Source organism: Malus sylvestris, chromosome 6 (assembly GCF_916048215.2).
Source record: "Malus sylvestris chromosome 6, drMalSylv7.2, whole genome shotgun sequence".
Lineage (NCBI taxonomy): Eukaryota > Viridiplantae > Streptophyta > Magnoliopsida > Rosales > Rosaceae > Malus > Malus sylvestris.
In genome coordinates, this window is record NC_062265.1 from 6,669,021 (window position 1) to 6,694,558 (window position 25,538).

General features: G+C 38.8%; 3 protein-coding genes and 2 pseudogenes across 6 annotated transcripts; 2 read left to right on the forward strand and 3 right to left on the reverse strand.

Moving 5' to 3' along the window:
* The first annotated feature begins 6,328 nt into the window (after window positions 1-6,328).
* Window positions 6,329-7,943, forward strand: LOC126627091 (uncharacterized; annotated as a pseudogene).
* Window positions 7,944-8,612: 669 nt separating this feature from the next.
* LOC126627305 (2-oxoglutarate-dependent dioxygenase 21, chloroplastic-like) lies at window positions 8,613-10,535 on the reverse strand. 2 transcript variants are annotated; one of them, XM_050296760.1, is made up of 3 exons: window positions 10,275-10,535; window positions 9,971-10,104; window positions 8,613-9,359 (listed from the first exon to the last, which is right to left on the reverse strand). In XM_050296760.1, exons 1-3 carry the CDS (start codon window positions 10,422-10,424, stop codon window positions 8,795-8,797), a joined length of 849 nt encoding a protein of 282 aa, XP_050152717.1. In that variant the 5' UTR covers window positions 10,425-10,535; the 3' UTR covers window positions 8,613-8,794. The 2 variants fall into 2 exon arrangements, with proteins under 2 accessions (XP_050152717.1, XP_050152716.1); XM_050296759.1 differs by having other exon boundaries at window positions 9,971-10,188; window positions 10,275-10,529.
* Window positions 10,536-12,425: 1,890 nt separating this feature from the next.
* Window positions 12,426-15,092, forward strand: LOC126627158 (monooxygenase 2). Of its 3 annotated transcripts, none has more exons than XM_050296583.1 (6): window positions 12,426-12,775; window positions 12,960-13,106; window positions 13,510-13,575; window positions 13,676-13,838; window positions 14,058-14,286; window positions 14,379-15,092. In XM_050296583.1, the coding sequence occupies exons 1-6, from the start codon at window positions 12,537-12,539 to the stop codon at window positions 14,897-14,899; spliced, it is 1,365 nt and encodes a 454-aa protein (XP_050152540.1). In that variant the 5' UTR covers window positions 12,426-12,536; the 3' UTR covers window positions 14,900-15,092. The 3 variants fall into 3 exon arrangements, with proteins under 3 accessions (XP_050152540.1, XP_050152541.1, XP_050152542.1); XM_050296585.1 differs by lacking the exon at window positions 12,426-12,775 and adding an exon at window positions 13,219-13,417 and having other exon boundaries at window positions 12,971-13,106; window positions 13,502-13,575; XM_050296584.1 differs by lacking the exon at window positions 12,426-12,775 and having other exon boundaries at window positions 13,502-13,575.
* Window positions 15,008-16,229, reverse strand: LOC126627160 (uncharacterized). The gene is made up of 2 exons (XM_050296586.1): window positions 15,881-16,229; window positions 15,008-15,267 (listed from the first exon to the last, which is right to left on the reverse strand). The coding sequence occupies exons 1-2, from the start codon at window positions 16,152-16,154 to the stop codon at window positions 15,263-15,265; spliced, it is 279 nt and encodes a 92-aa protein (XP_050152543.1). The 5' UTR covers window positions 16,155-16,229; the 3' UTR covers window positions 15,008-15,262.
* A 5,631-nt stretch (window positions 16,230-21,860) lies between these two features.
* LOC126627118 (uncharacterized) lies at window positions 21,861-23,910 on the reverse strand (annotated as a pseudogene).
* Between the last annotated feature and the right edge of the window lie 1,628 nt (window positions 23,911-25,538).

Sequence of the window (25,538 nt, forward strand, 5' to 3'; positions counted from 1 at the left end):
ACTTAAGAGAGCCAGATAGAATTTTTGCTGTTATGCAAACTTACTTCTCTAGAATAGTTGCTTTAGTTGATGTTTCTCTCCATGCTTTTTATAACAGCCATCATGATGGCCTGTAGGTCTTCCTTCGTAACTTTTCTTTCTGATTTCTCAGAAGAAGTCGGGCTTTCCGTTAAGACGTCGTTAAGACGGGTCCTTGCAAGTCTTCGAGGAGATTTGTCATGCTGAATCTTGGTGTGTAGTGGGGTGATTTCTGGTTTGCTCCCCACCTGAAGGTGTGTTCCTTCCTTTGCCTTATTGGCATACAAGATTTGATCCCACCGGGCGTGCCAAAATATGTTCGTTCCCTAAATTCACCATGGGCCTCGCAGACATACCGGGAATTTACTCAAACATGAGATTGGTGGGTGCGGGCGTGCCACTACTAGATGCTGCTAGTAGACGGGTTTTGAATGATTGAGGTTGCGCCTGAGATTTCCTTCTAACCAAGAGATTGTGCCATTGAGTGGGAGTGAATGACGGAGGAAAGTGAATGACTAATATTGCACATTGCTTGTAGATTAAATGACTGGAAATGAGTTGTACATAAAGACTACAAATGAGATCGATACTATTGGTGAGCAGCAGAGCCATTAAACTAGACAAAAGATGACTTTTGTAAGGGCTGATCCTGAAAATGATTGAGGTTGGGGGCTGACTACAGCTTCGTATGCAAATCTGGTTTGAGCAGAGTTTGTGTATTTGTTTGTTTGATTGGTTGAGTGTCCTTGTCTCTAGGCCATCTTCCTCCTTTTATAGGCGAATAGCCTAACTGCTTGCAGCTTGGTTCCTGCCCGAAAACAACTAAGGGGTAGTGACTCATCAGTAATTTACGTACTTTGCCATCCAGAAAGTGCTTTTGGGTTGAAAGTAGGTTGATTTCCATCAAGTGTCACTTCTTTCAAGCTACTAGCCTTTGCATTTAATGGGTGAGTGCCTCATAAATCTTGAAATGAATATTTGGGCTTAGGTGATGGGCTTCGGGCAAAACCTCATCCTTGGTTCTTGTTGGGCTTCTCTTCCTGTCAATCTAAAGTTCAAATATCAACCCAAACAAAACAGCAACGTTCTTCTATATCTCTGCCACTTTAGATTATTCATCTTGCATCTTTCGTTTAATTATTTATGATTTAAGGGTTTATTGATTTCATAATGTTGCTTTTATATTTTAGCATGAAACCTTCGTATCCTTCAGTTTAATAGTGTCAAGCCATGACAAAGTGCTTGACATCAAAACCATGATTCGGAAAGGCCAACTTGTACCCGAGCTTATATCCACTAACCACCTAACTTTATTTTCCAATGGCAAACTACTGGAAGATCACCGCAAACTTGAATTCTATGGAATCAGTTCAAACTCCACCATTCAATACACTGTCAATCCTGCTCACCACCATAAACAAGTACTTGCCAAGTGCAGAATCCCTATTGAACTGCTAACACACGACTGGGCCTCCATTGTCCTCACATACCAACTTCAATCTTCACCAAATTGACGAGGATCGCCGTGAGTAAGTAGTAATTTTTGTTTGTTTTTGTTTTTTGTTTTTGTTTTTGTTTTTGTTTTTTGTGTTTATTTTTGTTTTGTTTTTGCGCATGTTTGTTTTTGCTCATAACCATTTTATGGTTTTTAGTTTCAGTTTTGAGGTTGCGGACTCTTGGTTTAATTATGATCTATATAATTATTATGGAGAAGGCGGTAGTGGCGGTGTGACGACCCATCTCTAATTTTCCATGTAATTTCCTTCCCGAGTGTGTGAAATAACGTTTAGGCAACTTAATACTCTTTATGCATGTTGTGTTCCTCTTTTCACCGACCTAAGATCTATTGGAGCTGTTTTAGGAGTGGATCACCAGGGAGCTCTACTAGCCAACTTTCAAGTTAGACCAGTTTTATTGGATCGTGTTCTCGAGGCTCAGATGAATGACTCAGAATCCCAGGAGTTAAAGTAAGCAGTGTTGAACGGCAATAGGGGAGATCTCAGAATTCAAAGACGTGATGGTATGCTTATGCAAGACGATGGAATGTATGTATCGAATGTGGAAGAACTGAAGAAAAAAAAAATCTCGATGAGGCACATATCTTGGCTTATGCGATGCATCCTGGGAGCACTAACATGTATCATACTATCCGACCTTTCTACTACTAGCCAGGAATGAAAAGAGAAATTGAGGAGTACGTGAGTCATTGTCTGGTCTATCAGCAGGTCAAAGTGGAAAGAAAGAAACCATTCAGGTTGCTACAACCACTTCCAATACCCCAGTGGAAATGGGAAGATATCATGATGGATTTCGTGTACAAGCTACCTCATACGCGTAATGGCTATGACGGTACCTGGGTAATTGTTAATCGACTTACTAAGTCAGCGCATTTCCTACCTGTTCGTGAAAACTACTCGCTGAGTCAGTTGGCCAAACTTTTCGTCTCTAAAATTGTCAAGTATCATGGTGTTCCAGTTAGTATTATTTCTGATTTGGACCGCAAATTTACTTCGAAATTTTGGGTAGCTTTTCAAGAAGCTCTAGGTTCGAAATTACTCTATAGCACCGTCTATCACCTTTAGACCGATGGACAATCTAAGAGAACTATTCAAACGTTGGAAGACATGCTAAGATCTTTAGTTCTGCAGTTCGGAGACGAATGGCACAAACGCTTACCTTTGTTAGAATTCACCTACAACAATAGCTTTCACTCCAACATTGGTATGTCACCATTTGAGGCGTTGTATGGGAAACCATGTCGTACACCATTGTGTTGATCTAAAGTCGGCGAAAGAGTTTTGGTGGGTCCTGAAATTGTAAATGAGACTACACATAATATTTAAGTGATAAAGGGTAACCTGAAAGCAACACAGGATCGACAAAAGAGTATAGCAGACAAACATTCGACAGACAGAGTATATAAGGTTAGAGATCGGGTATTCTTAAAGATGTCACCATGGAAAGACATTGTACGTTTCGGGAAGAAAGAAAAGCTAAATTCTCGTTACATCGGGCCATATCAGATCATGGAGCGAGTTGGTGAAGTTGCATACCGACTTGATCTACCTCCAGAGTTGTCAAGAGTGCATGTTGTCAAGTGTGCATAATGTGTTCCATGTGTCCATGTTACAGAGATACGTCTCTGATCCGTCACATGTGATTCCTCCTCAACTGTTAGAGATTAACCCAGATTTGACTTATGATGAGGTTCCACTAACGATTCTTGACTGGAAAGAGAAAGTTCTCAGAAACAAAACAAAATCATTTGTATGGTGAAAGTCTTATAGAGAAACCACTATGTTGAGGAAATTACCTAGGAGACAGAGGAACGTATGCGAGATCTTTATCCACGTTTGTTCTTTAACTATGATCTTTAGTAGTGTTGAAATTTCGGGGATGAAATTTTTTTAAGGGGGTAGGTTGTGACGACCCGTCCCTAATTTTCCATGTAATTTCCTTCCCGAGTGTCTCAAATGACATTTATGCCCTTATTGGCAAAGCGGACCCTGACGTGGACGTAGTTATTTGGCTTTTAATTTATTTTTCAATTATCGTAATTAAATAGTACTCATTGTTACGAATGCGTGAGCTCGAGTTAGACCCGAATCGGGTTTGTAACGAAAAAGTTACGCTTAATTAAAGTGCGTTAACAATGGGTAGAATTGTACACGTGTGTGTTAATTATTTAGTGTTAGAACTATTGTTTTTTATAAGGAGACAAATTTCGTGTACCTTGAATTATACAAAAAAATCTTATCACTTTTCTGTTTTAAAAGTTGGTCCCGTGACCATACCTTACCACCAATTATTTCACTTCCCACACTTTTTCACCCAATCAGAAATCTCTCTTCTTTTTGACCAATCAGAAATTGTCTTCTCTGTCTCTCTCTCCCTATTCTTCTTCTTCTTTTCTTCACGCGAGTCTCCCTTCTCTATGCAACAACTAAGACCCATGATCAAATCTTACAAATCGAACCTCAGACCACCACCATCGTACTCCTCTCATCCTCACGAGTCTATCCGTACAAACCAATCCTAAAATGGTTGAGTTTTGAGCTTCCAACCCGGAGCTCCGACTCGGGGGTGGAATCTTCGACAATTTCTAGTTTGTATTACAAGGTTTTGAGAGATTTGGAAGCACCTACTCAACTCCCTGTGGCCACTAACCTAAGTTAGAAGTCAAGCTAACGTGTAGACGCACCATTTTGGGACGTTGGAGTTAGGGCCGAAAGTTTTGAGACAATTTTAGTCCATTTCCTCCACCTTTTGGACTTTAAAGAGGTACAAACTTGTTCTCCTCTTCCTAAGCTTCATTTTTATATAAAGTACGTCGAAAATGGTTGAGAATTGAGAAAGTTATGAACTTTTAAAAAATTTCCAAAAATCTAGCGACTTTTTCTAGAATCCGGTGAACCAGACAATGGCGAACTACGGAGGATAACCAGAGAAGAAGGAGAATATTCCGTTAAACTTAACAGAATATTTGGACACCATTAGACTTAACAGAATATTTGGACACCATTAGACTTAACAGAATATTCTGTCAAATATGACGGAATATTCCCTAGGGTTTTTGCCAGCGCGTGGAGACATGTGGCCTGCAAGTAGGCGCGCGTGCTGCTGCGAGCTGACGGCATGTGAGAGCACGTTCGGCCTTGTGGCGGCGAGTGGTTGTCGTGTACGGGTCCGTGGCGTCGTGTAGAATGTTTTCGTATATTTAAACCCTTCGTTTGAGCAAACTATGGGGGATTTTCCTAGCCTTTTAGTGTACGTCCTAATTAATTAATTACTATAGTTGTTTCACATATAGGAGAGAATTACCTCGAGGAGGTACGTGGACAAGCAAGGCTAGGAGGCTACGATCCGACTACGTATTAGTGAGTGGGCATTTATTTTTATATATTATATATAAAGTTTGATAGTTTCCACTAATGCCTTTGGATTGATTTTATGCCTATCATGCCATGTTTTATTTAATTTCAAAAATGCCATTATATTGTTGAGATTTATATATTGTCATGCCATGTTCATATACATTATACTTGCTCATCATGCATGCTCGTACTGGTGTAGTACTTGCCTCGGGCTAGGGCCAGGCTTTGCGTGTGTGTTCACAACGCACCGCACACTCACCTTGGATCCATTGTAGGTGCCAGTCCTGTCCTAGGTTGCAATAGACAACTAGGACTCGTATGTGATGCGCCTAGTGCCAGTCTTCATGTGATTGTAGTGCTAGAGCATATATTATGATTACCATAAATAAATATAGGAGTTTATTTTCGGTTGTGTAGCAAGTACCTTAACTAGATTTGATTGCTCTATTTATGTCATACTGTAATCTATGATTTGAACACTTGTGTTTTATGGGTTCTTCCCACTACTGCACACTCCCCTTATTAGCTTAAATAAATGTTAGATTGGGTTTAAAATTTTCCATATTTTATGCATCACTATCCTTTTTGGTTACGTCACTTTTGGATGTCGGCCAGCATGCCTCGACTCTGGTCGGGGTGTGTCAGGCGGAGCCAGAAATCTAGACTAAGAAGGGCCTTTAAGCCATACAAAATAAATTAAACAAAATAATTGCAAATTTATTGAATGGGAGAAAAAAAATAAAGGTTTTGTTTTTTGTGTTGGCATGGAAAATTTTAACCAAACAAGAGTAGTAGAGCTTAAATTTTTAATATTGAAATGATTATATCATAAGAACAAAACTTGTTTATGAGCTTTAATAAATAACATATTAACACATTAAATTCGAACAAATATTTTAAGTCAAGACTTAAAATTAGATCTTGCTCTAGACTGTAAGGTGTCATTTTATATCAATTGGAAAAAAAGGGGGGGTTATGATTTTTATATGGTCAAACATAAGGATAATTACTACCGAAAAAAAGTGGGCTGAGGCTTAGTTTCTACGGCGTCTCAAGTGCCCGTCCATCGACGTCATCAGTCTCAGTTCAGCTGCTTAGTGCACGGCGGCCTCATCGGCGCCACCTCGAGCTGGAGCTTTCTGATCACACTTCCTCAGCATCCAGAGTCGAGGGTGAGGCCTCCTCGCCTTTCTAATTCTCACTACATTGTATTTTTTTTCATTTTAAAACAATTATTTTTATTATGGTGAAAATTTGTTGGATTGTGAAAATGTGTTGCAGGTTGTGAATTCTGTTATTTTATTGTTTTAAGGTTTTGGGAAATGCTATACTATTAGTGGAGGTTGTGTCGAATTTTTTGTACAAATTTAAGCTTAGAGTTTTCACCATTTTAGTATTTTTGGCCAGCTTAAAAAAACACCAGGGGGCCTAGTCAAATGCTGAAGCAGTCACAGAGCGTACGTTAGACCGCCTCCAAGATAAAGATTGCGTATGACTTGAGACATTGTGGAGCGGCTACCTCACAGTAGCATAGCGGCGTTGCTAGTCGCTGTGGTGTTGTTATTCAAGATAATTGTCCTTTTCAGTGGGAGTCTTGGGCAAAAATTCCCGAGGAAACGAAGAAACTGGTGCGACACAAGTTATCGGTTAGTATATTAATTTTTAGCCTTTATCATTTTTTTTAATTTTGTTTACAAATATTAAAAACCAAAATACATTATCTTAATATTATTAAATTTCTTACTATTATTTTATTGTTTTTCATATTCGTAGGTCATTTATGATGTTGAGGACATATCGCCCTAGGCAACCTGTTACAAACATTGGAAGAACAATTTTCACGCACATTTTAAGCAATGGGATGATCCGGAGATTGCTCGCCTACATGTTCCAATCGAGTTGAAGGACAGCCCAGAGGATTGGGAGTGGCTCTGCAAACATGTTATGGACCCAAAATTTGTGGTATGTACGTAATATTTTAATAATAATTTATTATTATTTTAGTTATTTTTTTAATCTTTTTTTTATTAATTTATTTCAATTAGTCGCACTAACATATATATTGTGTGTTTAACAAAAGAAATATGTTGCTAGCTAGAAAGCTCGGAAGTCAAAGACACTTCTCCACCATTCTGGTTCGATGCCCCTTTCGTATAGGCTTGAGGCACGACGTCAGGTAAAAGTATATTAACTTTGAAATTTTATACAATTTATTTATTATTTTTTATTAATAAAATTTTCTTAATGTTTTTTTCTTCAGGAGGGTTCTAAGTTCCTAGAGATCGAATGTTCAAGGACGTTTACGTTAGACCTAGTAAGGAGATTGCTGAGCAGCTTCATGTAAGTACATGTAATTATTATTATTCTTATATGTATGAATCGTTCAAATATTATTTATATTTTATTATTAAACATTATATGTTTTTTCTTTATTATTACAGGCTACTATGGTGGAAAAGAGCACTGTTGTTCTCCAAGAAGCAACATCGCAGCTTCTTCCGGAGACCCCAATCGAGGACATCATGGTACCCGAGGATGTAGGTTTTCAGATCATGACTGATGTCCTAGATTAGAACTTTGGTCATCGTCATGGCAAGGTTGTTCGGTGTATGAGGAAAGCGCAGGTTCGTGTAACAGGTGCCTCTTTTTCCAAATCGAACACAGCAAAGGTCGATGCATTGAAAGAGGAAGGGATAACCCTAAGGGGTCATCTTGTGATCCAGGAAGAGCAGATGAGGACCCAAGGCGAGTAGATGAAAGCCCAGGGCAAGCAAATGAGGGCGCAGCTAAGGGCCCAGGGCGAGGAGATGAAGAACTGTGCCGGGACGGTGAGAGACATTGTACGAGCCATACAGATGTTCGACCTTCAAATCTTGCTACCAACACCTCATCTTGCTCCACCTTTGGCCTCAGAGCCACCTCGCCCTGCCGATACCCAGTAGCCTGATGTATTAAACCTAGTTCACTTGTAGTTTTTTCTTTTTTGTTCGGACATCTTGTATGTACATTTTCATATATTTTAAAATTAAACACTTTTGCTTGGTTAATTAATTATTTTTTAGAATTTAATTACAATATTTATCAAAAATTAAAAAAAATTTATTTTTGACCAAAACAAAAAAGGGGTTTGCGCGATGCATGCCTACGTTGTGCAAACTGGCTTTGCACGACGTAGGCATGCGTTGCGCAAAGTGCCTTTGCACGACGTAGGGCGTGCGTCACGCAAAGTAGCTTTGCGTGACGCATGTTATTTCTTCGTCACGCAAACCCTACTGTCACTGCCTTGGTGCGACGAAGGTTGCGTCGCGCAAACCCTTAGGCAACGAATTTTGACTTTGCACGACGAAGGTATCTACGTTGCGCAAAATGTTTTTTCTACTAGTGAAATGATCTCTTAGACGAATGAAATTTTTGTTTGGATGATTTTGAAATAAAAATTACGAAACTAAACGCTTCTAATTATAAAACTTTAGGGTAAAATGCGTTATTCGCAGGAGATGAGATATGTGCATTCTTCCTCCATAGGATATGAAAAACTTATCCATAATAAAAGAACGTTCAATAACAAAAATGACTCCACAAATACAACTGAAACCAAACATATAAAGACTTCTATAATTAAACAACCTAATATCAGCAAATAATAGCTACAATGATTAACTTATCAAACATGTACCGGTAGATAACTATTTTAGTTTGAAGATATGGTAGAAAATTGAATAAAGGATGAATGACACAAACCATCTTTATTAACATGAATACATATAGGTGCTCGATTGCTCATATTTAGTTGGTTATGAACATTCACCTTTATACTTAACATGGTTTTCCCTCCGCAGTATCGCATGTATCAACAAAGAAAATATCAATACATAGCTAAAGTGTCCGAACAAGTTATTTATTCAAATCTTCAAACTCTCTATGTAGGATTTTTCTTCTTTGGAGGAGAGAAGCTTGATATATTCATCTAAGCTACTTGCCTTGTATCTTTTGGGATGCTGCTCATCAATGAGGTCCATGGCAGGCTCCATTATCTCTTCCATGGGTAGGCTAAGAAAGCTACCTATAGAAACCCTATTCCTTTCAGGGTTTGGAACCACCCTGTGGAAAACACTCTTGTACAACCCGTTGCTGAGTATTTCGAGATGATTCCCTACTAGAACTTTAAGGGTACCGTCGGTTGCCGGAACAGACTTCCAAGCACTATTGTCTGTGAAATCCATAATCTCAACCCCCGACGTACTTTCAAGAATGATGGTGATGATACTGTGGTCTGTATGTGACGATATTCCGAGTATACTGCTAGATGAGGAGCACCTAGGATATCGGCTGCCTACTATCATTTGCATTCCTTGCCCCAGGCTGCTCCTCAAGTAAGTTGGACTGAGGCCTAAGCTCTCTACTATGGCTCCAAGTATATCGATGCTTAATCTCTTTACTTCCGCTGCATATCTTCCCAAACTTTCTCTAACAAAATAATATCAAGTTAATTCCTAACTGAAATATGAAAACAATAATTTAATTTTGGACATAAGCATAATACCAACTAAACAACGATATCATTGTGTTCAAACCACACATTAATAAATAGGAAAAACAAAATAATTACGAAGGGACTTGGTCCTTGATTATTTTAACTTCTTAGCACTATAATTTCACTTTGTTAGGTAGAAAATATTGAGTTCAAATCTATGAATCGAGATCCTCTCCAGATATCGTAGTCTCGAGCCGACAGATTGAGTAATCCTCCGACCCTCATTTCAATTCTTATGCCCCAGTAGTCCATCCTACTGGCCAACCTCACAAAAATCAAGGGTCTGAATTACGCAATTTGTCGGTTTCAGATTGCGAGATCAGGAGAAGATCTGAATTCTAGATCTATGACGACTTTTGTGAAATAAAAAATTAAAAAGAATTATGAGGACCGATTACAAACAAATTGTGACTATGAAGGCAAAAATTGTAAATGAATTCGTGAAAATATAAAAAAAGAAATAGTACAGAAGAATCCAAATTAACATTGCCCCCATTATTTGGTGACCACACTCATTAGAACTTTGAAGAAAGATTTTAATTACCTGAATTCTGTGGGATTATGAGGCCATAAATCAATCCAATTTTCAATAGGGTTGGCATAAAGTTTGATTGAGTCCCTCGAATTAGTCACAAATCTTACTGGCTTGCTTATATCATCAGACAAGAATAGCTTCTTCTGATCCATTGGCAAATCAAAGAAGTTTGACAACGAGCCAAGAGCATTTTCAGTGACTGTTTTGCTTATTCCATGATTGATAACCTAGAAGGTACAACGCTAAATATACTATCTGGGGTAACAATTTAAGGACAACCGGGAAATTAACATGCAATTTTTGTTTTGGTTACCTGAAAAAACCCCATTTCTTGGCAAGCATGGTGAATACTTTTGACCAATACCGACCTTGTATGAGAGTCCTGGTGCAGCTGGCTAACATCAATAGTGGTCACTTGCGAAGGATGCAAAATTGGCACCAAAATCTGCATCTTTTCCTCCATAAGTTGCAGTTTAGCTAGCTGATGAGAGAGATCTACAGAGTTTGGAAGACTGAAACAAGTAAAGAGTAAACCCAGCGAATATATTATGTACTTTTCTGCGGACGTTGACTACGACATAAACTACTGTTGACAGCACCAAGGGCACATCCAAATGTAAATACAATTCAAAGAATCATATGCATCTACTTGGATTACGATTAATTAATTTTCCTTTCTGACCTCTATATCCAAGGGTCGTGCTCTTCCAGTCTTGTACCGACATTTCGTAGCGTCTACATATGATTAACTACTTTATAAGGAAAGAGCATAACTTCATATATCCATGTTATACTTACCAGAATCAGAACCCTTTGCATTCGAAAATTGACAAAATATGTTGCATTGTATAATCCACCATAAGAGGTCGCACTTGGTGCGATGGCAAGTGCCTTCGCCCATGAGCGGTAGGTCTCGGGTTCGAGACTTGGGAGCAGCCTCTCCATAAATGGGGGTAAGGCTAGCCGACATTCACCTCTCCCAGACCCTGCGTAAAGCGGGAGCCTTGTGCACTGGGTACGACCTTTTTATTGTATAATCCACCATGATAAGTTCCATACGGAACGACTGGGCTTTTTATGATAAAATATTACATATGTCATGTTGTGTAAGTTTTAAAGATGCAAGTTAGGGATAATATCAGTGACTATAGGTTGCAAAAGTAGTTATATTCACACAAATCATTATGTTGAGAAGCAAGGTAAGACAGTAAACTCAGTAATTCGGCCAAGGTAAGGCAGAAATTAACTTAATTTGGGATAGAATCGGATATAGTTACGATAAACAAGTAGAAAATTACTCAACCTATTAAGATATGTGAGAGAGATTTGCAAATCCCTACTTGGGAGAAGTCGTTTACAAATCTCACATACATGTTTTTCAATGTTAATGAAGGACCTTTCATCAATCCCTTGGTACTTGATAACTTGATCTCAATCTCTTGGTACTTGAAAATTTCTTATCCATAATTTTTTTTTTTTCTGTGGTGGGTTCAGACATTCACCTTAGTGGTGGATTCCTCTCCACTAATCAATTTTTTCTGTGGTGGGTTCAGACATTCACCTTAGTGGTGCATTTCACCTTTCACCCTAATTCGTACGTTCCTTTTAGTGGTGGATTCCTCTCCACTAATCAATTTTTTTTCCAATTCTGAAAGGAATGTGATTCGTTGTCCTCATCAGTCATCTAAATTTTGAGATTCGTTGCAAGTAGACATTATATGTATTAATCGCTTCCTCAAACTTTATGTATTAATCTCTTTGATTTTGTGTGAGATACACGCACATCCAACAAACTCATTACAATAGATAGCGTTTTACGCAATCGAGGTAAGTATTCATGCTTTGCACTCTGGTGCGTGTTCGATTATCCCTGATTCTTCTTTCCCTAACTACTAACTGTTTAACTCACTAACGCTATCATTTATAAATAAAAAATAAAAAAAGCCCCTTACCACCAAAGTTCAATGATCAAGAACTTTTAATTCAAACTTTACTAGAAATCGAGGCTTTTCTGCTGAGAAATAGAAGCAAATGCAAAAAAAATATTTGAACTTTCATAACCTGACCATCGATGACGTCAACTGAAGTGTCCATATTCAATGAATGTTGATGCGTGTCATCGATATTTGGTAGATTTTGTTGATATAGTCTATATTTACTGTTTATGAACAGTGAAAAACAGTGCCAACCGAGTTTGAGTTTTAGTATATTTATAATTTGGGACCACTGTGTCAATATACGTTGTTAATATTGGCGTTAATTCAGTTGCAATATTGTCATCACATCGTTTGCCACTCGTACCGTACGTCGACGTGTATGTGATTTTAGAGACAAGCCCAGCCCAGACGAGCTCCAAGCCTCCAACTCCAAGCCACGAGACCCACAACCAAAAGCGCCTCTGAAATATCTTTCTTTCCCGGGTTTATCTGATCCAAATGTTAGAAATCCAATTTCATGGTAACCACTGCTTTTTCCATGGCTATTTGGCAGACCAACACCTCCTCCTCTCTCTCTCTCTCTCTCTCTCAAAACTCTGCAATGTTAATTGAATAATAAAACACAAGTGAAAACAAGCATGGCTACGTTATCTTCGTCCCTAGTGTTTCACAACCCACTTGTTTCACCATACCATTCGAAAATTGGATCACTTTCTGGCACCCAATCCAATTGGTTTCAATCTCCAATCAGAACCAGAACCAGAACAAAACCCAATTCTTGCTCAATCATCAAAGCTCAATCCGGTGCTCGCAGTGAAAACATTGTCATCGTCGGCGCCGGAATTGCTGGTCTTGCCACTGCACTCTCTCTTCACAGGTTACTTCAAAATCTCAGCATCATTAAATCTCACTTAACGTTTCTGTATTAAAATTTGGTGTCAAATCTTCGACCATGCAGTTTTAAAAGTGTGTCATACAATAGAAGATACACACATATACATATACATATACATATATGCATATGATAACTTTGTATTAATATTCTCCTTTTGGATGAATAGGCTTGGAGTTGGGTCGCTGGTGCTTGAACAAGCAGAGTCACTTCGAACTGGAGGAACATCACTCACCCTTTTCAAAAATGGGTGGCGAGTTCTGGATGCAATTGGAGTTGGAAACCATCTCAGGACTCAGTTTCTTGAAATTCAAGGGTAAGCTAATCAATCTTATGTTTCTTCATGCTGATTCTACAAATTACTAGTATATATCTCCACATTTAATTCATCGTCTACGTTTCCTCATTCTTCACACAACCACTCCCAGCTCTGTTTCCGGTTACACCAGAGGGAACCGAACTATGAACCTATCCGAACCCTAACGAAGGCTTTCGCGCCTTGCTGTTAAGTAAGGTGGAAGCTAGCTACTTGCTTGTTAAAGGTGAAACAATTGCCCCACCCGTTTTATGTTAAACAATCTGTAAGTCCTCAAAGAGGCTTGTTGTACTTCCTGACCTTGGAACGGGGTAGCCTCCCCTCACCCTAAACTTTTTGTTAAAAAAAATAAAAAAACCCTACCCAATTTCCTCTGATCTGGTTCATGGAATCAGCTGTGCAGGATGGTGGTAAAGACCGACAATGGAAGAGAGCTACGGTCTTTCAAGTTCAAAGAGGAAGATGAAAGGTAATGAAGTTAACTCATGTTATTCTTCCACGTTCTCTCTTTTCTTAGAGAACATGGCAAATCAATCTTTCATTCTTCTCACTTGAAATGGGTGGAACAGCCAAGAGGTGCGTGCTGTAGAGAGGAGAATACTGCTGGAGACTCTTGCCAATGAACTACCTCCGGGTGCGGTTCGTTTCTCTTCAAAGCTGGCAAAGATTGAAAAAACTGAAAATGGAGAAACTTTGTTGCAATTGTTGGATGGTACCCAGCTATATGCAAAGGTTACCCTCAGTCCACTCTGAATTTCCGTTAACACTGTCAGTTTGACAATGCTTTTACAACGACTAAAAGTTCTTTCAGATACGATAACCACTTTTGACAATGTTTCATACGTGTTTTCCGGGATATAAATCGCTTTTCGTTGAGCAGATTGATGAAGGGTGAAACTGAGATCACCAAATGTTTCTAATTTTTCAATATGTTCTGATGAACTCCAACAGATAGTAATTGGATGTGATGGAATTCGATCTCCTATAGCTACGTGGATGGGGTTCCCTGAGCCTAAATATGTAGGGCATTGTGCTTTTCGTGGTCTTGCAAGTTACCCCGACGGGCAGCCATTTGAACCGAAGTTGAATCAAATCTATGGAAAGGGACAGCGTGCCGGTTTTCTTCCTATTTCTCCTACCAAAGTCTACTGGTTCGTCTGCTACAACAGAGCATCTCTAGGTAATTTCTAATCTGGCCAACAATGCAGATCGATGATTGGAATCTACAAATGTTCCCATGGTTGATTTTTCGACGTGGTACATTTATTGCAGGTCCGAAGATTACTGACGGGCCATTTTTAAAGAAGCAAGTTACCGAACTAGTTAAAGACTGGCCTTCGGACCTATTGAACATCATAGATTATACCCCGGATGACACAATCATTGGAACACCACTCGTAGACCGGTGGCTGTGGCCCGGTATCAGCCCTCCGGCTTCAGCAGGAAGAGTTGTGCTGGTAGGAGATGCATGGCATCCAATGACTCCGAATCTTGGGCAAGGGGCTTGTTGTGCTCTGGAAGATGCAGTAATTCTGGCAAGAAAGCTTGCGGGTGCCATCGAGTCAGGACCAGCGTCCGTAGAAGATGCTCTCAGCTCGTATGGAAGCGAGAGATGGCCACGCATCTTTCCGCTGACTGTACGTGCAAATCTTGTAGGGTCACTCCTACAGTGGGAGGACCCTGTTGTGTGTTTTTTTCGGAACAATGTCATCTTTCCCAAGCTTGTTAGGTTAGGACCATTGTTGGAGCACACAAATTTCGACTGTGAGCCTCTACAAACTTCAGTTGTGTAACATTGGCGGCAATGTCATCATCCCCGGAACTAATTAGGTTAAAAACATTGTTGGAGCCGCAGAAAATGGCGGAATATTGAAGTTCAAAATCCATTAAAAGACAAGGGATGAGAAATATGCTTTGAAATGATCTTAAAATACTAATTGTACAAGACACTATATTGTTTATGAACGCGGTCTATGTTAAAGCGAACGATGTCTATGTTATCTTACATTCATATAAATTTCTAAGAGCTCCTCGAGTAAAAGGGCGGACCCCAATCGCCATCCATAAATCGTTTCTTCAGATTGAACTCCAACTCTATGTTTGATGGAAAGCTGCCGCTCCCCAAGATCGGTATCTCCCATCAATCATGATAACTTTCATTCTGGACAAGAAAAATAGAAAGCGAGTCACTTAAATATCCACACATCTGTTCAACTACAAACTTCACTCAGCAATACAAATACAAACGACCGCGAAACAAAGCGAAAGGACAACAAAAAACATGCCAAACACGAACGGACTAAAATGTTACCCTAGACGATCCTTGAACTAACATTCCAAAATACCAGTTCAAGCCAAGGCGTCGCAGTAGATAACAAATACAAAACATGCCATCACTCTAAAGTTTTATAATCCTTAAACTTGGAAGTAGGAAAGAATCAAATGTTAATCCATGTCGCCTCAACCAGCTAACTTTTCTTTTATATTTCATAAAACAGATACTGCCACAGTATTTAAAAGCCCAACTGCGGACCAGGTGTAGCTAAGTTGGCTAACGCAGTGTGAGTCTGACTCTTTCTGCATCCAAGTTCGAATGCTCTTTCCACAATTTAGATTAATTTAGTGTAAACAAAAGCACAATATATTGCCGAGAAGATGAAATTAAACGAAACGATCATACAGGAAACAAAACATAATTCCAAACATAACCCGGAAAGGAAATCAACAATATATGGGGACAAATGGGCAAAACGGGAAGGTTGTGTATATTGTACCTGGATTGGAAAAGAACCAGAGGATGAAGGCGCAGAGGACGAGCAGGACAGGTATCAAGTGGATGGCGTTCTCTGCGGACCTGATGCGGCGTCGCTCTCTCTTTGCCACATGAGAGAGGGGATCGTATGTGGGGAGATGCAGATGCTCGTGCTGGTCGCCATCTGAGCCCTCGTCTGTGGTTGGTTTGAAGGTTGAAGATTCGGGTGAGGAGGAGTAGGTCAGAAGCAAGTCCTCCTCCGAGGAAACTTTGGAAGCACTTGTGGATCTCTGCATCTTTCGAGTTGTCTGAATCTTTCCTTGTGGTTGGAATGTTAGGATGGGGGTCAACAAAGAGACGGTAAAGCTACTCAATTTGACCCATAAAATTGTTGAAAGTTGTCCCACCGTAGACAAAGTTTGCTATGTGGTTATATGGTTTTAGGTTACTTCTTATATTACCAATTGGTTTTATGGTAGAATTTCAATTTCATTATGGTATCAGAGTAAGTTATCCTCGTGTGAAGCCAAACGGCCACACACATCTCCACGTCATCCAGTTGTTGTCCACGTATATGCTTGAAAATCCACTACACGTGCGGAAGCGTACTAAGAGTTGTCCCACATCGATGAGAGACAATGTTTGTGATGTGATATAAAATAGCACATAAACTTAAACTCTCTTTTTGATAGTTGTAGTATGTGTAAGTAGGAATCGTTCTAAGCCGGAAATTAAGAGGGATGCTAATCTACACAAATTAAACTCTAAATCACTAAACTAGACTCAAAAACAGAAAACTAAACTTAAACTACTCAAAATAAGCTAAACTGACTCAAAACACACAAACTAAGTTAAATTGACTCAAAACAGGAACTAAATGGTGATTTTGACGAATTCTAAACTTAACTTGACTCAAAATACTCACGGAGGGTTGTTTGAACGAAATTTAAAACTAAAACTAAGTAACTTGCAAAAAACAAACTAATTGATATGAAATTAGGGTGAATGAAAGGGGTGAAAAGCTAGTTAGATGGTCATTCTCCACACATGACACATGTGCATACAAATCGATTTCCAATTATTCTTCCTATAAACCATGAATGACAATGCCCCAAGTTAACTGTGAACTGCACAAATTAACCATCAGATTTTCCTAAATTCATTGAATTGGACTCAACAACACAACCAAATTATTCTTATCAAGTTCCCTATATGAACTGCATAATAGAGATATATATCAAAGATCATTAAGTTCTATGAAAATAATAAGCATTGACAAGACATCCGTAACTATGAATTGCATGATACTCCTGCCAGGAATTTACTTAACACGATCGTGACTAGCAACCTCTACTACTTGTGAATATAAGTTCATAACTATTAGGTGAAACTCCCTTATATTCTAGCATCAAATCCCTGCATGTAAACTAAGTATGCATCCTCAATCAACACACAAGAATAGGTTATCTATCAAACAGATAAGTAAATTGCATTCACAATTTATGAAACAATAACGGGATGTAATCAATTCATATCACACATATGTTCATGGCCTTGAATTTTCCTCTAACTAAAACGAATTTAGTTCCACATGTTTGCAATTAAACAAAGACAATTAAAATTAAACATTGAAAACAAAAAATAGAATACACCTAGAAAACGCTCAAACAATCTAAAGGTCTTGAATGGCAGGCACAACTCCAAGCTTCTTCTCTCCTTCCTTTCTTGCAAAGCTACGGCACAATTGTGTATTTTTCTGATTTTTTGCTCTTATGTGTGTGGTGGTTCTGAATGATGCGGCAAAGGTGTATATATAGGGCTAGGGCACGTCACCAAGGTTGTAAAGGAAAATGATTAGTTGTTAGCATTGTCTTAGGACTCCTAGAAATCAGATAAGAAGTTATTTAATATGAAAAGGAGTCCCCCTTGCAACTGGAAATAAGGTAGGATAAGATTAGGATATGATAAGATAAGATACGATTAGTTTGAGATAAAATAGGACTGGATAATGTTCCTTCCTTTTAGTTGATTCCTTATCTTCTATGTCTTGAATTAATTTCTTCAACTCTTTAGCACATTCCTAGCCTCTTTTGATATTCAAAAACGTCCATCCATTATGCTCCATTCATATGTTGTCCATTCCAAGCCCAAAACTGCTCTAAAATGCTCCAAATTGTCTTTTCTTGCCACTTTTGCCATTTGGAGCTACAAATACACGAAAATGGGTTAAATCACTATAATAAATAGAAACTAACTTGGGTTAGGTTCGAGTTTAATCGATTTCGTGTTAGCTTGAGTTCAGCCCAAGAACTCAACCCACGGGTTCAATCCACAAAAACTTGTGAAGTTACCATAGACTTGTGAGTAAGTTCCACCCACGGGTAAACTTAGACATGCGAGTTTTCAAATCCAAGACTTAGTTACAAATGAAGAAAAATATTACTAAATAATAGTGCTAAATGACTTCGATGACACAAAGGTATGAACTTTATAATAAATTACACTCTTTGATTGCACATTTAAGTCTCGGTGATCAAAATACAAAATTTTTCCACCAAAAAGCAAATCGAAGAAGGCGTGCTAATTCCTTAATGGGATTATTTGATAATCAAGGGGTTTGGCAAGAGGATTGTGGAATTTTTCAGGTCGACAGGCCGATGGCCCACTCCAACAACACCGATACTGTCCCCACTTAACCACCTGCACAATCCTCAGGTGTGAGGTTTTATCACAAAAGGCCTCAGTATTAGTTAGAGAGGGGTATTTCTATTTAAACTGCTCTTCTCTTCTCTCTCTGTCCGATGTGGGACAAATAAGGGTTCCAACACTCCCCTGCACGTGAGACCTCATTTTATGGGTCACAAGTGGAAATCCACATCGGCAACCACATGGAGCTAGTGGGGGCTCACCCATCGTGCGGGGCCAAATAAGGACCCACCCAATCATGTGGCATCTTTGGCCTACGTGGACATTGCACGAGGCCAAAGGGGACCCACCCAATCACATGGCAGTACGGGCCTGTCCCTTGGCTCTGATACCAGGTGAAAATTTTCAGGTTGATGGGCCGAGGGCCCAATCCAATAACATCGATATTGTCCCCACTTAACCACCTGCACAATCCTCAGGTGTGGGGTTTTATCACAAAAGGCCTTGATGTTAGTTAGAGTGGGTTAATTCTATTTAAATTGCTTTGCTTTCCTTCCCCTAGTCGATGTGGGACAAATAGGGGGTTCCAACACTCCCCCGTACGTGAGACCCTATTTATGGGTCACACGTGAAAATCCACATCGGCAACCACGTGGAGCCAGTGGGGGCTCACCTTTCAGGTCGACGGGCTGAGGGCCCACTTCAACAACACTGATACTGTCCCCACTTAACCACCTGCACAATCCTTAGGTGTGGGGTTTTATCACAAAGACCTCGGTGTTAGTTAGAGAGAAGTATTTCTATTTAAACTGCTATTCTCTTCTCCATATGTCCGATGTGGGACAAATGAGGGTTCCAACAAGGATAAAGCAGGCATGGAGGAGATAGTGGTGAGCTATTTTATGAAATTGTTTGACTCTGAAGGGTTTAACAAATGCCGATGAAATTTTACAGTACATCCAACCGAAGGCAACCAAAAGTATGAATGCGGATCTTATGAAGCCGTTTGAGGATGAGCAAATTAAATGTGGGCTCTTTCATATGCATCCAACAAAAGCTCCCGGTTCGAATGGAATGTCTCCAGACTTCTACCAAAAATATTGGCATATTTTTGGTCAGGATGTATGTACCGGAGTCTGAACACTTCTCTCGACAGGAAGAAAGTTGAAGTAGATCATTTAGACCCACGTTACCCTTGTCCCGAAGAACAAAGACCCAACGGAGATGGCACAGTTGCGTCCAATCAGTTTGTGCAATGTAATTTACAAAATTTGCTCAAAAGTTCTAACCAATAGACTCAAACGGGTGCTTCCAGAGATCATTTTGTCAAATCAGAGTGCTTTTATGCCTGGAAGATTGATTTCGGATAATAGTTTGGTAGCTTCGGAAATTGCCCACTATATTATAAGAAAACGTATTGAGTGAAATTTTCTTTAGAAAATAATGGAGAAATTGGGCTTCGCGGAAAGGTGGATTAATTTGGTGATGGTATATATGCCTAAATGTTTCATATTCCTTTAAATTAAATGGTAAGTTGGTGGGATATGTTTTTCCAAAACGGGATATTAGGTAAAGAAATCCATTTCTCTATTTCTATATGTTTTATGTGCGGAGGGGCTTTCGACCCTAGTTGATGTTTGGGAAAATCAGAACTGAATTAGGGGATGAAAGTATGCAAAGATGCCCCGCCGTGAACCATTTATTGTTTGCGGATGATAGTTTCATTTTTGCTCGGAGTCCAATACAAGAATGCTTATAGGTAAAGCAATTACTGAAAATCTATGAAGATGTCTCAGGGCAAGCTATTAATTATTCGAAGAGTTGTGTAGCGTTCGGCAGTAACTTAACCAAGTATGATGGCCAGTTATTGGTAGATTGTGTGAATATGCCTCTGGTTCCTTTCCATGATCTTTATCTTGGCATGCCGGTGTTTGTGGAAGATCGAAGAAGAATAAATTCGTTTACATCAAAGACAGACTCTCGAAGAAACTAAGAGCTGGTTTGGTATTGCTGTGCTTTGAAAACAAAACTGCTTCTACTATGCTGTGAGAATAAGTAGCTGTGAAATAAAGCAGCAGAGTGTTTGGTAAACTTTTTTGTAAAAGTGCTTTTGAAAAAAAAGAAGAGCAGTATTATAATGTTTGATAAACTTTTATGTAAAACAGATGTGAAAAAAAAATGATTTTTCAAAGCTGGGTTTTGTAGCTTTGTGTTTTTGACTTTTTTTTACCCAAAACTGTGAAAAAAAAGTTGAAGCTGAATGTTTACCAAACATAAAAAAGCTCCCAGCTTTTTTTGATAACCATTTTTTTCAAAATCACCTCAGTACCAAACCAGGGCTAAATGGGTGGAAAGAAAGACTCCTGAGTATTACCGGAAAAGAGATCTTATAAAAAGTGTTGCCCAAACCGTTCCTACGTACAAAATGCAAACCTTTCTATTATTAAAAACATTATGTGATGAGTTAAATCAAATGGTAGCACAATTTTGGTGGGGTAAAGAACAAGGAATGTGATGGATACATTGGTTTCGCTAGAAAAATTTGTGTAAGCTGAAAGAAGAGGGTGGTCTTGGCTTCAATCTTGCTTTGCTTGCAAAACAAGGGTGGTGGTTAATACACCAACGATCTTTTTGGCGTCCCTAATTTTCAAGGCTAATCATTACTAGAAATTTGGCTAAAAGCCACCCTTTTTATTGGTGTCTATTGTCAAGTGTGGACACTCACATTGGTGGCAAACCTCAATGGCCACCAAGCAACCACTAAACTAGAGAACATGTCCTACGTAGAGGACTCTATTGTAACAATGGCTACCAATATTGCATTGGTGTGTATGTGAACAGTACAACATTTTTATATTTTATAATTATTTTTAAAATTCAAAATATCTCATTGTCCCTCTTATTAGTGGCTAGATTTGAGACTTTGGTGCCTTTCATACTCATACACACACCAATCCTGTGTCTATATTAGGATCAATGGCTTTTAAGATATAGACACCAAACTTGGTGTGAATCTACAGCATTCCAAATGGCCAGTAGGTTCGAATTGTATTACATGCATTTTAGTAATAGCTCTGTACTATATGAAAACTCAGCTTCTTAGTATAAAATTCACATGAAATTTAAATTTGCAAAAGGATTCACATTTCCAACCAACCACACTTTATATCCAATAGATTTATCAATAACAAGGTTTGTGTTACATAAGAAAACATATTACATTCAACGATGTTGTCCAACACAACCAAGTACCCAAGGGTGATGACGTTACATTTTATAACACCTATATACCTATGCACATCCACCAATAGGAAACTGATAACTAACAAAATCCACCCAATTGGTTCTATGCCTTCCCTATGGCATTTCTAGTATATACATCAAGTAAAATTCACAAAAATGATCATAGTTAACTTTTCACTTACTGAATTTCAGATATTCACAACAAATCCTACATAACTTGCAAGTTACAACTAAGCCTTCTTCAAAATTCCATCATCCCACTGCAGGTTGCAAGCGTCAGACCTAAGTTCGCCATGCAATGAAGCTCTTTTAACCACATTCCCTTCTTGAAAGTCCCGCAATTTTTTCTGAATTGAAAAATAAATCTTTTATAGAACATGGTAAAAATAAAACACGATGAACTAAGAACAATATATTGAAAACAAACCAAGAGCTTACATCTTTGTGGAACATCTGAAGCAAGCATTACAACATATGTGGAAGACTCGTCTCTTTTAGCGTCCACCTTCATTCAACCTGCAAATGTACAAAAAGAGTTCACAACACCAAACTACAACTGAGACCGAATTAAACAAATAGCTTTGTATTTAGTAGGTCTTAATTCTGCGAAGTCGAAATTCCTTACCAATGAGGTGCACCACGGCTTCTCTTCTTGATAGGTCCATCACATGCTGAAACTCAAACAAGAAATCAACATTATAAATTCAAGAAAAAACAATGTAATGATTTCAACGTATAATCATCCTTTCAGGCAGGCAATCATTAGATACATATAGATGTGTCGAAAAGCCATTGCTGCCAATTGATACAGTTTTTATAGCATGCACACAAAAATTGTTCAGCCAAAACAATCTCTAATTAAAGCATCACAGTTTACTAAATTGAAGATAAATCAATACCTGAGAAGAGAGGCTAATCATGAGGTCAGGAACCTGTGAAAACAAAGGAAAATAACAATAATGAATTTGAATTTACTACAATTTTCTCTACGACCATGTTTCATATACTCAAAAATTCAATTCTCATCGTTCTCATCGTTAGATGTTTAACCCATTAAAAATTAAGTAAAAAATTAAATTAAGAAACAATTGAAGAGATATGATTTCAACACCCTTAGCAAGAATAAGGCCAAATCCATTTCAAAAGAGCAGGGAAACTGCTAACAAGTTAAAAAGAAAAAAATATTTCACATACAAAACATTTACGCGTGTTTCTTCCTAACATGAAGACGACAGCGACTCAAGATTATATGACTACATTACATCTCCTTTGGTTAATCCATCATGTGATGATGAAGTACCGAATCATAAAAAAATCCTCGATTCTAGAGCAGTGGATGCTCCTATGGCTGAATTCAAAATAATGCTCCGTTACTTTTTTTTTTCAAGGTAAATAATGTCCAACCACTCTACAGATGAGGCATCTAATCGGCTTAAATGTTTTGTAAAAGAGAGGTCAGCGGGGATAATCTTAGAGCACAAGCATTTCGAATCTAATCAACTCAGTGTGAAGCAACATCTAATAAAAGTGTGAAAGAACTCTACCAAACAATAGAACATGGCAAAACCCATCATTGAATAAATAAAGGCCTCTGAAATCTAAGCTTTCAACAACTAGTGGTAACCTTTCTCTATGCTCTTGACGTCATCAGCTTCAGCAGATGCCAATGAATACAAGAGTAAGGTCAAATCCTTTCCAAGAGATATGATATCGAAACATATTTTCAGTGATGTTCAAGGACCAAAACTATCAAACTTTAAAAACTAAAAACTAAAGCAGTGTAAAATCGAGTTTGAAAATGCAAAAATACCCAACAATCCCGCCATAACCACTGGCTCGATCGACTTCATCACCATCTCCGACCTCATCACACTCATCGACGCCACTGCTAATCCGCTTTTGGCCATCAAGTACGCCGCTCCCATACCTGAAAAACACAAAAAACCCGAACAAAATCATACGTTTCTTAGATATGAAATTGAAGAAATTTGGCTACAAATTTGTAGAAACTAACTTGGGGATTGGAAAAAGGATAGGAAGAGGATTATGGAGGTATAATTTGACGGTTTGTTGCCTGTAAGAAAAAGGGAGAGAAAGGATGCGGGAAGTAGAGAAAGTGAATGGGGAAGGAGGAGAGAGAGTGGAGGGGAGAGAGGGGAGAGACATTTGTGAAAGGGGAAAGAAAAGATAACCATATTAGTTTCATGCACCTTTAAAACCACAAGAAATTCTTATAATATGGACTCCACTCCATGACTTTTCTCACTCATTTCGGTGGGTATCCAAAAAAAAAAAATAACTGGCACCACTTCGGTGCCTACAAAATAAAAAATAAAATAAAGTTATTTAACATACACCAATTTGTTGTCTCAATTTTGAAGGCCACCAATATCATCGGCATCCCGCTCTAAAGGTGATAGAAGCATATTTATGTGACTTAGTTAGCTTGTTCTTTTGCATTTATGTTGTTATTTCTTAGTTGATTTAGTATTTCAAGCCATTTTCGTGTGGTTGTAGGTACAAAGGGTTAAATAGGCAAAGAAGTGCATTTTGGTGCCTTTTGGAGCAGTTTTGGGCATGGAATGGATATCACATGCATGGAGCAAAGTGGTTGGACGAAATTAAAGATCTAAAGAAGCTAGGAATGTGCCAAGGAAAGGAAGAAAATAAATTGAGGACCAAGGAAGACAAGGAAACCATTAAGAATGAGGAAAGACTAGTCAAACTTGCCTTATCTTGTCGTTACCTTTCCTAATCCTAAATTACCAAAGATTTAGTCACACGAAGGGTTCCTAAATACTTTGGGACATTTCATTACATATTCTACAAGTCCTAAACCTACCCTAAAAGTCCAAGCCATACCATCCTTCACCATTTCTATTCCTTGCTGTGCAAGGGAGCCATTCCTTTCCTATTTTCTGCCATAAATCACTCCATTTTATCACCCATGCCCTGCACATTCATCTATGTTCCCTTTTTGCACTCATTTGCTGCACCATTCCACTTCCTTTCCTTTGTCTACCATGTGCACAATATCCTTTCACCTTCTTGCACTCATTGATTCACCACTTACTCACCTTTCCACCCATGCCATGCATAATCACCCTTGTCCCCTTCATGCACCAGATTTCTTGCACTCATTTCATGCACCATTACACTCATTATCCCTTCTTGCCATGCACCACCCTTGTCTCCTTCATTATTTCTGATTTCATGCACCAAAACATTGAATCATTGCACTCAATTGCTGCACATTCCTTGTCCCCTTCACCCATCAGATTTCATACAACTTTTACCTCCACTACATGCACTCATTGATGCACCATCCACCACCTTTGGAATCTCATGCCGTGCATCATGACTCAACCTGCACCTTTGACTCATTTCAGCACCATTCCACCTCCATTTCCTTTCTCTGCCATGTGCACAATCATTCATGTTCCCCACTTGCATTCATAGTTGCAACACCACTCCATTTTACCCTCCATGCTTTGCATCATTACTTCACTTTCACCTTTTGAATCATTTTAACACCACTCCATGCACTTATTGCTGCAACACCACTCCATTTTACCCCCCATGCTTTGCATCATTACTTCATTTTCACCCTTGAATCATTGCACACACCACCATTTTCCCCTCCTTGCCGTGCACTTCCTCTATAAAAGGAAGTGTGTGTGGCAGCCATATAGTTTAGTTTTGCTGGATCATTCATCCCCATTTCAATACAACCTTCATCCAAACACATCCATTCATCTTTACATCCATTCCTCCATACAAACAGACCTTCA

Bases quoted from the DNA above. Each gene is read 5' to 3' on its own strand.
- LOC126627305 (XM_050296759.1), bottom strand. From the start codon at position 10,424: ATGGAGGAAAAGATGCAGATTTTGGTGCCAATTTTGCATCCTTCGCAA. The intron at 10,189-10,274 runs GTAACCAAAACA...TGTACCTTCTAG, and splicing joins AAGAAATGGGGTTTTTTCAG to GTTATCAATCATGGAATAAG. The intron at 9,360-9,970 runs GTAATTAAAATC...TTATTTTGTTAG, and splicing joins CATAATCCCACAGAATTCAG to AGAAAGTTTGGGAAGATATG.
- LOC126627158 (XM_050296583.1), top strand. From the start codon at position 12,537: ATGGCTACGTTATCTTCGTCCCTAGTGTTTCACAACCCACTTGTTTCA. The intron at 13,839-14,057 runs GTTACCCTCAGT...GAACTCCAACAG, and splicing joins GTACCCAGCTATATGCAAAG to ATAGTAATTGGATGTGATGG. The intron at 14,287-14,378 runs GTAATTTCTAAT...CATTTATTGCAG, and splicing joins CTACAACAGAGCATCTCTAG to GTCCGAAGATTACTGACGGG.
- LOC126627160 (XM_050296586.1), bottom strand. From the start codon at position 16,154: ATGCAGAGATCCACAAGTGCTTCCAAAGTTTCCTCGGAGGAGGACTTG.